At 43.7% G+C, this 15,043-nt stretch overlaps 1 protein-coding gene across 2 annotated transcripts in view; it reads right to left on the bottom strand.

Moving 5' to 3' along the window:
* Positions 1-14,519, bottom strand: part of ZBTB10 (zinc finger and BTB domain containing 10) — a 39,571-nt gene extending 25,052 nt beyond the window's left edge. Inside the window, exon 1 of one of the 2 annotated variants that reach the window (XM_023227812.1) lies at positions 13,921-14,519. In XM_023227812.1, coding sequence (XP_023083580.1) covers positions 13,921-14,016 — 96 coding nt within the window. In that variant the 5' untranslated portion in view covers positions 14,017-14,519. Of the gene's footprint in view, positions 1-12,013; positions 13,593-13,920 lie in introns of those variants that run through there. The other variant, XM_023227811.2, reaches the window with a different exon arrangement.
* Positions 14,520-15,043: the final 524 nt, after the last annotated feature.

Here is a 15,043-nt window from a genome sequence, read left to right as displayed (position 1 = left end):
AGGAAAGCAGCAGTCTCCCCTGATTGAACTTAAACTATCCAAGTTATATTTTGTGCTAGGCATATCACCCTGTCTACCATTAACAAAAAGGTAAATTTTAAGTCTTGGCAAACATTAAAATCAAACAGTTTAGGTCAATGAAGTTAATTAAATCTAACTAGAGATAAAGGTAAGACCCTAAGGGGAAAATCTGCTTCAACTACAGGAATATCTAGTTATATAATTTCCTATCAACTTTCAAAACGATTTATCTCTTTAGGGTCATAAATACTATAAACTGTAAGGTAAATTAAAATTCCTGAATTCAAAATTCTAAATGTTTATAAATTTTGCTTCTCATCCCACAGGTATTCATTATAGTCCTACTTAGAGTCACAATTAAAATTGTGTGATATAATCGTAAGAGTATGAGCTAGAATTCAGAATGCTGTCTGTACCAGCTATTAACTGCGTGTCCTTGGAAAGTCACTATCCCCGAGCCTTTTCCCTAAACTATAAATCAGTATTACAAATGTTAGTTAAAACTTTATGACTTTCCTCATACAGTGACTAGGTGGGTAAGCTCCCTCAAGGCAGAGCCGAATATCCCCTCCAGCACTTTGATTAAATATCCCCTCCACACTTTGCTAAATAACTGAAGTACTCATCTCTTTCCCAAGAGATAAACTGCTTAGACCATTTCTGGTAGAAAAGATAACTGAAAATACTGATCTTATTCAAGTGTCAATTCTTTGGCACAAAATATTAAGTTAAACATAGACCATTTCTATAAAATAATAAAATATATACACATATACACGGATCTATGATTTTACAAGCATGGAGAAAAACGTGGAGAAATAAATACTAGACTGTAAACAGGTTCAAAGGACTGACATGCTTAGAAGAGAGGAAGCGGTGTAGAGATGACAGGACTGCAAAAGAAGTCTTACAAACAATATCCTAAATGGTGGATCCCTAAACAATCACAAAACGTGACTTGATGCAATCACATGCATGGCTAAATCATAAAAATTTTAGCTTTACTTGAGTCCATGTCACAGGAGGCCACACACACTGTCACACTGTCATCTCAATTCTCTGAAACTAACTTAGTCCATCTAAAAATTACAGTGCTGCTCCCACATTTGAGAAGTCAACCAAAAGAACCAAAATATTAATATTCCAGGACACAGCCAGGTGCGGTGGCTCACGCCTATAATCCCAACAGCTTGAGAGGCTAAGGCGGGTGGATCATTTGAGGTCAGGAGTTCAAGACTACCCTGGCCAACACGGTGAAACCCCAAACTCCGTCTCTACTAAAAATACAAACATTAGCTGGGCAGTAGTGGGGTGCGCCTGTAATTCTAGCTACTTGGGAGGCTGAGGCAGAGGTTGTGGTGAGCCAAGATCGCACCACTGCACTCCAGTCTGGGCAACAGACTAAGATCCTGGCTCAAAAAGAAAAAAACAAAGGAAAAAAAAAAGATTCCAGGACACACTTCAACTGTTTCACTGTGAAAATGGAATAGTATGAAAAACCCTGCGAATCTGGAGTATAGGATCACTTCAGAATGAAGCACACAAAGTAGAGAAATTTCCTCATTTTCGACTATTCCTTGGCAACCTTCCCGTCCCCTTCTGGTACCAAATGCGTAATGCCCTTTTACCAAAAAACTCCCACCCATGACCCCCCATCATATAATAATGTTCCATGCTCTAAATTAGCTATTTTCTCCTCCTACCAAAACATCCAATTCTGCAAAAACTGTTAAGTCACGGATAGAGGAATCAGAACAAGTCCATTCATGAGTAATACCCTTATTTTTGTTTTTGGGGAACAGCAGAAAGGAAGTAAGGTAATAATGAGACTTATTTAACCTAAGCTTTTGTATTAAACCAGTATGTTGTATTGGATTGTTGCAAATACTTGCTTAAAAAAAAAACAGTATGTTGTGAAATTTCACATGTAGTAAAGAGGAAAGAAACGATTTACTACTTGTGTGAAAATGTAAAGAATGATACTAAAAACACCTATAACAATTACTTGGACAATGTAACTTTCTACAAAAGCATCATTCTGTTTACTTGGTATCCCTTTTGAGACTGAGTCAATTTTTTTGCCTATGCTCTCTACAGAAATTCCAAATAAGGGGGAAGAATCTTGCTTTGATGCAGGCCCAACACTAAGCTTTGTTACACAAGTTGTACCTGAACCCAAGCTCATGCGGTTCAATGTTCCATCTACTATATATTATAGCAAAAGTATGAATATTGTGTGAATATTTGGAAGAAGCAAAGTTTTCAACACTGAATATCTGGCAGCATATACCCATGAAGTGTTTGTGAAAGCAGTGAATCAGCATGCACAAGTCAAGAACTGCCTAAAGTTCATATATCAAACAGTTGAAAACACTTCAGGAGGTGGCTATGCCTATTGTAGCAGTCATAATAGGCTATGGTCACTGCACTCTGAATTTTCTGGGCCAGTGCCAATTGCTAAGATTCTCTGCCTTTACCATACCAGATGTTCTAATTTTTAGAAGTAACTAAGACAAAAGCCTATCCATCAAAATATCTGCCCATTCTACTCTGACACAAACTGTACAAATTAAACACTATTCAACCACTATTTTTTTTCCTCATTACTATGGTACAAGAACATTAATGTCGCTTGCTTTTATAACCAGTAACAGCAATTTCTTGTTCACCACTGATTAAAGCACTATTCCATATGTCTGCAGCAGCTATTAAATATGCCCTTCAAAAAACAAACAAAAAAAACCACACAAATAAATATGCCCTTCGAAAAAATGAATCATTTCCAAGAGTACGCGTACTCTCTAAGGAGATTATTATTAAAGGATTTGGGTAAAAGAGCTAAATAAGTACAAAACACTAAAAAACTGCCAATATTATTTGTTGAACTCAACAAATTAATAAATTCTTAGTGCGAGAGACAAAATCTTAAATAGGTCCCTAATAACTCCAGGTATTCTTTGTATCTTTAGATCCTTCTTTAACGTTCTATGTCCACTTTTAGTATACCGATAACATCAGATACCACTGATAAGTTAAAAAAAAATTACTATATCCACAACTGGTCTTTTCAAATGTAGTGACCTTTTCTAACCTCTCTCCCAAAAAGGACAACACGATTAGCTCCGACACTATAGTCTAAACTGGCTAACCAAGCAGATTTTAAAGAAACAGACATTCAGAGCTAAATATGAAATCTTGAATTTTTTTATTTGTGAAGATGTCCGTTAGCAAAACTTTAGTCTGGATGATACCTCAATATCAAGTCTTCCAAAATTTAGAAAACACAGATAAGTGTCCATTTATTAAAATACTTATAACCTATTATCTAGATGTTCAATATTTAAAGAACATAGGTTACAACACAGTAAATATTTTACTCAAAGGAAAATGCTTGAAAAGTTCTAACTTTACACATTTATTTAATAAGCATTAAATGAATGCCTACTTTGGCCAGGGTCTACACTGGGAACCAAAATGATTCAGTTGCTAATTTGAAGTTACTGTTAGTGGGTAAGACTCTTAAGGTGTTTTAAGAGCAGAAAGCAGGTGTATCTAATCCAGTTTTTTTTTTTTTTTTTTTTTTTTTTAAAGTGTGGGGATGCTTTTTGGAAGAAACAAGACCTGAGCAGAGCTTTAAAGGATCCAAGAGTGGGATGGGTGGATGAGCACTTCAAGCAAATGAAACAGCATTAAAAACAAAACAAAACTACAACAACAAAAAATCCAGCATTTAAAAAAACATAACATGGTCTATAGCATCCTCAAAAGTTCAGATTTGTAAAAGAACTTCAATGTGATTTTCTTTCTTTTTTTTTTTTTTTTTGAGACGGAGTCTTGCTCTGTCGCCCGGGCTGGAGTGCAGTGGCCGGATCTCAGCTCACTGCAAGCTCCGCCTCCTGGGTTTATGCCATTCTCCTGCCTCAGCCTCCCGAGTAGCTGGGACTACAGGCACCCGCCACCTCGCCCGGCTAGTTTTTTGTATTTTTTTTTGTAGAGACGGGGTTTCACCATGTTAGCCAGGATGGTCTCGATCTCCTGACCTCGTGATCCTCCCGTCTCGGCCTCCCAAAGTGCTGGGATTACAGGCTTGAGCCACCGCGCCCGGCCTTCAATGTGATTTTCTAAACAGCCCTATGGAATGCAAATATGCACTTGGGCACATTTCAGAGGTAAATGTCCATCCATTTTGACCAGATTACAAAGAGGGACTTGTAATCCCAGCACTTTGGAAGGCGACAGGATGGCTGGTAGCCAGGAGTTCAAGACCAGTCCAGTCAACATAGCAAAACCCTATCTCTAAAAAAAAAAAAAAAAGAAAAAGAAAAAAAAAAAGAAAAAAAAAGATGTGAACCCCCTTCCCCCTCCCAAATATTAGAACCATTGATTGCTATTGGCACCTTACAGAGTTTTCAGAGCAGTGATATAATTGAAATAGCAAAGAGAAGAGATGACTATGGCAGCAAGGTGGAGATTTATTATCAGGGAAAGAAGACTACAGATACTGTGACCAGTTGGAAAGCTAGTTTTCCTTTTTTTTTTGAAACAGTGTCACTCTGTCACCCAGGCTGGAGTGCAGTGGTTAGATCATGGCTCACTGTACCCTCAACCTCCTGGGTTCAAGGGATCCTCCTGTCTCAGCCTCCCAAGTAGCTGGGACTACAAGGTGTGTGCCACCATGCCCGGTTATTTTATTTTTTAAATTTTTTGTAGAGGTAAGAGTCTCCCTGTGTTGCCCAGGCTGGTGGCAAACTCCTGGACTCAAGCAATTCTCCCACTTCGGCCTCCAAAGAGATAAGATTACAGGTGTTAGCCATGTACCCTCTGGAAAGCTACTGTGAACAGGGCAACATACTTGCAAGAAAAAAAGACCTTAATTAGGGAAGATAGATGTCAGTGAGGTGTCAAGCAGAGCCTAGAAAAACAGTCTAAAAATCATCAGAACTTGCATGATAAAACAGACATAAGGGGTGGAGGGAGAGAATCATGGGGTCATCAGCATTCTAGCTTGCGGCCTAAACAATGCCGCCAACTTGTAGAGAATACAAGACCATCACCCAGTCTCCTACACTTTCGCAGGGAAAGAGGAAGAGAGGCTAACTTCAGTTGCAAGTAATAGAAAGTCAAACAACACACCTGTAGTAAATCCATTAATGATAGGAAAATGTTATTCAGCTAAACAAACAAGCAATAAGTATTTACTACCCTACTCAATTACAGCCCTTTTCCAATAACTGAATTAGCAAAAAAGACATCTGAAATACAATCATTCAAGGGTTAACTAAAAGCAATGAAAACATCAAAATCTTCATTACTCTGCAGCAACTCACTGGAATATACTGAAAGAACAAAAACAGTAATTTCTGCTTCCAAATTTTAGAATAAATTCATTTTATAGAAGGAAGACAAGACCATAGCAAGTGTGATGTCAAACATACGCTACTGGCAATGACAAATTATAATAGTAGAGAAAAAGACAAGAAGGTCTCTTTTGTAGTTTTCTGATCACCTCTGAATCTTTGAGTGATGGCATCCTCTCTGGTAGCTTAAGTACTATCCCCAGAAATTCTAATCCTGTAAGTGTTAGGGAGCAGACAGACTATGGTTATTCAGGTTATTTTTTATTTTTAAGACGGAGTTTTACTCTTCTTGCCCAAGGTGCAGTGCAAGGGCGCGATCTCGGCTCACCGCAACCCCTGCCTCCTGCGTTCAAGCGATTCTCCTGCCTCAGCCTCCTGAGTAGCTGGGATTGTAGGTACGTGCCACCATGCCTGGCTAATTTTGTATCATTTATTTATTTATTTTAATTAGAGGTGGGGTTTCTCCATGTTGGTCAGGTTGGTCTCAAACTCCCGATCTCAGGTGATCCAACCCCCCCCCCCCCCCACCTCGGCCTCCCAAAGTGTTGGGATTACAGGTGTGAGCCACTGCGCCTAGCCTATTCAGGTTATTATAAAAGCCTGCCAACCAGTTCTCTCCTCAAACTCTAAACCCACATACATACTACGTAGGTGTCTCTGGATAGCAATGCATACACATTCGATAATGATTCTCCCCCGCTTAAAACTGCTATTGTTGCCCACTTGTCAAGAGAATGAAATTTAACATTTTCAGCATGACAGGAGATCCTCCATGACCTTACTATTCAAACTTGATTTTTCATCCTGCAGAGCAACCAAACTCTCCTTTCTCTAAGATACCATTCTTCACTTTCCTCAGGCTGTGTGTGTGTGTGTGTGTGTGTGTGTGTGTGTGTGTGTTTTCTGAGGCACAGTCTCACTTGTCGCGAGTACAGTGGGGTGCCTCCTAGGTTCAAGCGATTCTCCTGCCTCAGCCTCCTGAGTAGCTGAGATTACAGGCAACCGCCACCACACCTGGCTAATTTTTGTACTTTTAGTAGAGACAGGGTTTCACCATATTGCTCAGGCTGGTCGTGACCTCAAGTGATCCACCCACCTCGGCCTCCCAAAGTGCTGGGATTACAGGCGTAAACCACCGCGACCGCGCCTGGCTTCCTCCTCAGGCTGTTTCTAACTGCACTGCCTACTAAATGCCCTCCCCACCCTGGTCAACACCTATTAATTAAATGCAATTAAAATTCAAGAGTCAATTGTACAAGTTTCTTCCAACCTTTGCAGGTAGAACTGATCACTCGCTTCCTTAAGAAACTTCAGGCCAGGCGTGTGGCTCATGCCTGTAATCCCAGCACTTTGGGAGGCCTAGGTGGGCAGATCACGAGGTCAGGAGATAGTGACCATCCTGGTCAACATACTGAAACCCTGTCTCTACTAGAAATACAAAAATTAGCCTAGCATGGTGGCATGTGCCTGTAGTCCCAGCTAATCAGGAGGTTGAGGGAGAAGAATCGCTTGAACCCAGGAGGGGGAGGTTGCAGTGAGCCAAGATCATACCACTGCACTCCAACCTGGGTGACAGAGTGAGACCCTGTCTCAAAAAAAAAAAAAATCTTCAATGTACCCTGATCATATACTGCTACCATGGTATCTGAGTATTTTTTCAGTCATGTCTGTCTCTCCTTACTAAACTACAAGTTCCTTGAGGGCAGAGAGAATGAATGTTTTATTTATAGATTTTTATCTCCAGTGCTTTGCACCAACCTAACACAGCTAAATTTAAGATGGAAAAGGAAGCTAATCCTAGGTACACAATAAGGTATAGTCAAACACTGTTAATAAAAGTTTGAAAAGCATAAGGGCTATGAACTAGCTGTTACTGAATAAAAGACAAAGAATTAATAAATTATAAATAATGTAAAATATATAAGTAATAAACAATGGAGCTGAATGGGTTACAGGCTCAACTCTAATTGATTTTTCCTCAGTGAAAGATCTTTCAGACTTTCTTCCTAAAGTGTTAAAAACCAATCAACTAACCAACCAACCAACCAACCAATCAACGTTGGCCCTTATTTCTGCCAAAAACAAATTAGGCTGATAGATCTGCCTTATAGTCTTTTGTTTGCTCAGCTACTGACATCAATATATTGCAATTGGATATTTCAATCAGATCACTGGTCTGAATTAATTACTTAGTTTCTGTAAAGGTTAACTACATTTACAACAAAAATACATTTGGGTGCCTGTTTCTCCTGGGAAGAGTTGACAGGATGTGTGATTTAGGCTATGAAAATTTCACAATTGGGTAGAAAGTGGTCTAGACCAAGAATAAGTGGTAACCACTTAATTTTAAGTCTTCTGGGCCAATGGTCAGATACCGAATGAGCTAATCATTAAACCTGACTCTGATGATATAGTCAATTGTTACTCAAAATTAAACTATTAATTGTCCCTCATATCCTTATAAATACAGGGACACCTCTGAAATGGAAGGCTCAAAACACAGACTTAGAAAGCATGTTTTAAAAGATTCTCCCAGCTGGGCGCGGTGGCTCAAGCCTGTAATCCCAGCACTTTGGGAGGCTGAGGCGGGCAGATCACGAGGTCAGGAGATCGAGACCATCCTGGCTAACCCGGTGAAACCCCATCTCTACTAAAAAATACAAAAAACTAGCCGGACGAGGTGGTGGGCGCCTGTAGTCCCAGCTGCTCAGGAGGCTGAGGCAGGAGAATGGTGTGAACCCAGGAGGTGGAGCTTGCTTGCAGTGAGCTGAGACCCGGCCACTGCACTCCAGCCTGGGCTACAGAGCAAGACTCCGTCTCAAAAAAAAAAAAAAAAGACTCTCCCATGAACAGTCCACAATAACCAAGGTCCAATTAACAGAAGAATTAACTTTTTGGTCACTACCAAGGGATTAACAAAAAGATACTTTTCTTACTTAGAGAAAAGTAACCTTTCATGACATACAGTTATGCATCACTAAATGACAGGGATATGATCTGAGAGATGCATTGATTTTGTCACTGTGCAAATGTCACAGCATACACAAACCTAGATGGTATACCCTACTACACACCTAGGCTATATGGTCAGGCCTATTGCTCCCAGACTACAAACCTGTACATTATGTTACTGTAATGAATGCTTTAGACAATTGTTAACACAATAGTATTTGTGTATCTAATCTATCTAAACATGAAAAAGGTACGGTAAAAATATGGCACACCTTATAGGGCACTCACCATGAACAGAGCTGACATGACTGGAAGCTGCTCTGGGGTAAGTCAGTGAGTGGTGACTGAATGAAAGGCCTAGGATATTACTATACACTGCTGTAGATTTTATGAGCACCGTAACTTAGGCTACACTAAGTAGAGACAGGGTTTCACCATGTTGGTCAAGCTGGTCTCGAACTCCTGACCTCAAGTGATCCACCCACCTCCGCCTCCCGATCTGCTGGGATTACAAAACAAAGTGCACTACAACTTTACGGTATTACTAGGTGATAGTAATTTTTCAGCTCCACTGTAGCCTTTTGGGATCATCATATATGTAGTCCATCCTTGAAAATGTTATGCAGTACATGACTGTGTTAAGATGTGGCCAAATTCCCCTCAGAAACAGGACTCTGAGAAATAATGGGGAAAATAGGAGTTTAGTACTCCTATAGACTCAAACTGATTTCTTGCCTAAAGAATTCTAGAACTCTCATTTCCAGGTTTTTAAGACAAGATATTCAAGAGTGCCTTTGTGAAGCTGAGAAAAATTTCATGTATGAGAAATAGGCTCAGAATGTTCAAAGAAACTGATGGCCATGAAGTCTCTGAAGGTATAAAAAAGGAAGGAGAACTCATTGGTGATCAAAATAAGTAATAATGACCAGATTCAGTGGCTCACACCTGTAATCCCAGAATTTTGGGGAGGTCAAGGTGGGAAAACTGCTTGAGCCGAGAAGTCTGAGACCAGCCTGGGCAACATAGTGAGATCCCCGTTTCTACAAAAAACACTTAAAAACTAGCCAGGAATGGTGGCGCGCACCTGTAGTTCTAGCTACTCAGGAGGATGCCTGAGCCCAGGAGGCTGCAGTGAGCCTTGATCTCACCACTGCACTCCAGGCTGGGCGACGGAGTCACTGTCTCAAAAAAACAAAACAAGAAGGTAATAATGATAATAAATAACAGCACTTAAGTGGTTTTATGCTGGCACACATAGTTTGCATACATATGGAAACGAAAAGTTAACTAATTTGCCTACCCAAAAAGTAGAGATTTAGGAGCAAAGTCCCCTGACCTTAAGCCCATGTAGGCGCTTACATTACGTGTTGTGTTATACTGCCTCCTACAGGTAATTGGAGACGGCAGAAGAACGGGGAAAAAAAAATGATTGCACTCTCCAAAAAGTAAAACAGATGAGGAACCTGTCACTCAAGTTAAGACAAAGATATATTTATACAGCTGGTACCTGGGGTTGATAACAAGATATCCCCTCAAGATTAGTTATAATGAAACTAAGAAATGATTAGGATCAATTCAAAGTGAAAACACCCAAAATCCAATCAAACCAATATATAACCTTAGGACACACAGGACTTACTAAAACTGTAGTCCTTAAAATATGCATATCGTATAGAATGTCCCAAAGAAAGGAGATGGCCTGCAGATTGCACTGATGGGGGAATTTAAAGGAGTGAACAGGAAGAGACTCATAGTTCAGTTCAAGTTTAGAAAGGTTTTTCCTAGGAATTCCAAGACAAAGATATATACCCAGAGGAGAATACACCCAGGCTGAGGCTAACTTAAGGTTATCCAACTAATGCCCCTTCTTCTGATTTCAGGTTCACTGAAAGAGCTAATTATAATTTGCATTCCCACTCAGATTTACCTGCAGGGAGAGACTATGCTGATAAAGAGTAATTGGTCCACAGCAGATTAAGAAATTTCATCCCATTTAACATTTTCTAAGTAACCAACCTAGCCCTATTTGGAAAATTAAACTTCCATTTTCACAAGTCCCCTACAACTCCATCATCTTACTGCCTAACTTCAGGAATGTTACTTAACCCTTTAAGGCTTTAGATTCCTCTTCTGTAAAATGGAAACAAAAAATAAACACTTTGCAGAATAAATGTGTTTGGCACACGAAAGACAAGGAACTGTTAGTTCCATTTCACTCTATTGCCCAAGCTCACAAAGCTAGTTAATTGCAGAAAAGTTGAGATCTGAACCCAGATTTACTCCAAATCCATTCTTTTTCCATTACGACATTCCTTACAGGCTCTAGCCTCAGTTGGGTCACCCTAGACTCTTAGGACAATTTACTTAACCTTTCTCGGCCTTGTATCGTTAAATGACCTTCCTTCTAGGGCTTAGGCAACTAAAATGTGTGCAAAACAACAACAACAACAAAAACCCTACTACATTGTCCACTGGGGCGGGGGCGGGGAAATTACCCTGTGCTTTAAAGTTAAAGCCCTAACTTCTGAGAAACATGGGTGCTGTGTCTGTCGGTTACTGGTGTGCCTAATAAACCCCACGGTAAATGCGCTGAACGGCAGAATCATTCCAATAAACAGACTACTCATCTGAGAGTTAACTTTATAAAATCAACGACTGGCTACCAACACGAAAGAATGAATTCCATCTACCACCACAGGTTGCCTTAAAGTCAAAAAGTGAGGACTGATCAACATCTGTTTGGCTTGAATAGATTATCAAAATAGTAAGGCTTACTATCTTTAGACTGGAAATGTTAAAACAAGGACTAAGAACTAAAGTACAGCTTACTTTTTGTAAGCACTTTCACGGTGTTTGGTAAATAAATCCCCTACCAATCCAAATCCACTACTTGATACAAATAACCACACATTAAACATTTCTAATGCTAAGTTTAAAGTACTTAATTGTAAACTGCATTTAAAAATCTTTCTGAAAAGGAACAGCACGAAAAAAATCTCAGCACAGAAATCTGAGTAAACAAGTAAAAACTACAATAATTTACCAAAACCAGGCCTTGGTAAGAAAGTTCAACAGAGATTAATTTAGTAAAATTATACACACAAGAGCAAGGAGTTCCAAATAGCATTCTCTACATCTACATACTGCTCTCATACTTCACATTATCTTGATCTCATACAAAGAATGTTTTCGGCTGGACGTTTTCCTGAAAGGGACAGCCTTAAAGGTAAAGGAAAACTGTTTAATTCACTCTTCAAAGAGTTGCCCGATTTGACTTCGACCAGCACACTAAACGTCTGTGAGCACAGAGCAGCTTCTCTAAAATCACAGCTAATAAAATGTTTTTACCGCAAAGTCAGCCTTTTAGGTTAAAACCTTCAACCTCACTTTCTTTTTGATTCAATCTGATAAGAAATCTGAGTCATAAAAAAAAAAAAAAATCCAGCGCTACGACAAGACAATTGTCATTCCATCCCCTTCCCCCCACAACACACAGAACTTTTCAAAACTTGTTCCCAGGCTTTCTAAACCCCCACGCGTAAGCTTCCCGCACCTCTCAACTGGAACGATGTCTTCACCCAGGAAAATGGTTTTGAGATTTTTTTGGGGGGGTGGGGGGAAGGGAATGCTGATAAACCTTTCCCTAAAAGATCTCAAAAAAGTAGGAGCAGGATATACTGTACCTGGGCGTTGGCTTCGTGGAGTTTGTGCTCGGTAGAGACGTGGTGCCTCAGGAGGAGGGTTTTCTTGTAGTTGCGGGTCCCTCGCGAAAGCTCATCATGCCCCACTTGGGGAAGGTCCACGCTTCCCCCATCTGCAGGGGTCTTTTGGCACCAACCGCAAGACATAAGACCAGTATCCTTGGAATAGCGCAGCCAGGGAAAGTCCTTGAGCCAGGAGGTCTGGAAGGAGCATTGGAGCTTCTGCATTAGAGACTTGGGCCGCGCGAGCGGGAAGTGCTGGACAGTCTCTCCTTCGCCAGCTCCCAGACCGCTGCCCTCCACTTCGTCCCCGCCATCGCCGCCCGACCGCCTGCTGCTGCTGCAGCTGCCGCCTTCCGCCCCGCTGCCGTCGCCCAGGCTCGCCCCCTCCTCTTCGTCCTCAGTGCTGTCGCTCAGGGACGCGCCGTCCTGCATCAACTCCTTCCCCTCCAGCGCGTCCAGCTCCAGATCCACAGTCGCCGGCCCTCGCCCATTGAAATGCCTCAGGGGCCACGCCGAGGTCTCGGGGCGGCCGCGGCTACTGCCATTGTTGCCGAGACCCCCGCCGCCGCCGCCGCGGAAGGCCAGAGTCCGACGGTTCCTTTCCGCTAGCAGGGGGCCCCCCGCGCCACCGCCGCCAAGCGAGGTGGGGCCGCCCGCGTCTTGGGGGAGCAGCAACTCCTTGGCTTCCTCGGTAGCGCCGGCGACCGCCCCGGCGGAGGCCTCCAGGTCTTGGGGCTCCAGGCCCTCCAATTCCACTTCCTCGTCGGCCCCCCGCCCATTAGGCTGCTGAAGCGCGGGCGGCGCTGGCGGCGGGGGCTGTCTCGGCTGGGGCTGCGGAGGCCAAGCTGAGGCCTCCCCGCCAGCGTTATTGTTCGTGGAGCCGCCGCCGCTAGCGGTGACCAACCCGCCTCCTCGGAACGCCAGCGTCCTGCGGTTCATTTCACTGAACGACATGGCGCGCGCCGCCGCCGCCGCCGCCGCCCGGTGCCCCGGCTCGCGCACGGCCTCGGGCCGCGTCCCGCGCGCTCCCCGCAGCTCCCCCTCTGTCTCGCCCCCGCCCCCGGCGTTCCGGTCTCGCGGGGCTCGGCCTCGCCCTCTCGCCCGGCAGCCCGGCTCGCGCTCGCTCCCGGGGCTGCCGCACGCGTCCGCTGCCGCTGCCGCTGCCGGGCCGACGCCTCCGGCCGCTCTCTCGTCCTCCACCCCCGCCCCGCCGCGCTCCGGGCAGCGTCCCGCGCGGAGAAGGGGGCGGGCGGCGGAGAGGTGAGGAGCGAGCCGGGGGCGAGCGAGGCCTTCGAAGTTGAGCGGCGGAGTGCGGGGAGACCCTTCGCTGCCCCCTCTTTAAAGCCGCGCGCACACACCGACCCTCCACACAGATATCCTTCCTCCGCGCGCCGAGGAGTCCCGACGCCGCCGCCGGCTTCGCAGGCGCTGAGGGTGAGAGGCACGCTAAGCTGCTCGGCTCCGCCACATAACGAAGCGACAATAAAGCCGGCGGAGCGTTTCCGTCCGACCAGGCCCTGGCGGAGGTCGAATGGCAAATGAACAACGGACCGTGCGCCCACAATGCACCGGGGTAGCAGTAACCGCTGGAGGGGGAAAGGGTGGGGGCCGGGCTGGGGGAGGGGGGCTGGGCTTGGGGCTGGGCTGGGGTGGGGTGGGGGCGCCAGGGGACCAGGAAAGGGGCTGGGCCGCGCCTCCGGCCTGGGGGCGGGGGTGCGGCCGCGGGGAAGGAAGTCGGCCGAGGGGCGGGGGACAAAAGGCCGGGCGGCGAGCTGGGGGTCTCAGGGAGGGGGCGGGCGTGTGCGGCCGGGGCCGGGCTACGCGGAGGACAAACAGCTGGCGAGTGTCAGGGTCTGGCCGCCTCCCCGCTGCCCACACGCACCTACCCGCGCCCGGGACGCGCATTTTTCTTCTCTCGCCACGAGTTCACCTGGGACTTTGCAAATAACTGTGCGGTGGGAGCTGCGCTCCAGCCTTGTCATTTGCTGAGGGTGGGTGGCGGTGCCCAAGGAAGTGAACTTATTTTGTTCCTTCACAAAGACTGGACCAGGCGTTGCCTTTCACGCGAGGAGGTTACGACCACGGACGCAACCTCCTCTGGTGCATTGTGCGAGGCAGCACCTCGGGCCCAGGGCAATAATCATTTCACAGAAAATGCACCGCCCCGAGTGTCTTATTGCTGTGATGAAATGGAAATTTAAATAAAAGGTCGAACACGTGCGTTCACTGGGAAGTATTGACATGGGTGTTACATCACCAGCAGCCAATCAGATAACTCCAGTCGTGTTTATACTTCTACAACCACCTTGTGAGTATTACAGTATGTCATAACGTTATAAATATTAGGCAGGGTTTTCCCCAGGAGCAGGGAGGAGTCTGCTTCTACGGACGTTGTGAGCGGCTCCGAAGATTGTTTAAACTCAACAATTCATTTTTAAGACTTTTTGAGCTGTTTACATTACATGGAATTCAGATTGATTCCAACAGAATGAACTGGAAATGAAATCCCACAATTATGATCGAAGGAGAGTTTTTTTTTTTTTTTTCCAATTTAGGGCCCTTATGCTCCTTTAAAAAAATCTTAATAGGCTAAATTTAGAAAATACTAGTGTTAAGACTCATCTGACAACGTGAGAATTTAAGCCTATTTCAGGTTAAAAAAAAGATATTTTAAAGTTATGGAGGGGCTTTTTACTCTTAAGCAACATATGTATTAGAAGTTGAATCACAAACTAATAAAATGCTCAAGATAATTGTTGACTAAAAAAGAATATGGCAGGGCAGATTTTTTACATTAATACATATGTGCAGAAAATGAGAAATATGCATGAACTTTTTATAGTTATAGATTAATGGGAAGGGTTATGTTAAAGGCGTGAACCTCCTAAATAATGTATTAATGTAAATAAAGTTATATATGTTTTATGAAGAGCAGGTGTTACAATTTTTAGACCTTCTAGTTTTATGATTCTTACTCTCTTCAAAAAGTTTTTTTCTATTTCAAAACTA

Source organism: Piliocolobus tephrosceles, chromosome 7 (genome assembly GCF_002776525.5).
Source record: "Piliocolobus tephrosceles isolate RC106 chromosome 7, ASM277652v3, whole genome shotgun sequence".
Taxonomy (NCBI): domain Eukaryota; kingdom Metazoa; phylum Chordata; class Mammalia; order Primates; family Cercopithecidae; genus Piliocolobus; species Piliocolobus tephrosceles.
This window is presented reverse-complemented; position numbering and strand designations above follow the sequence as displayed.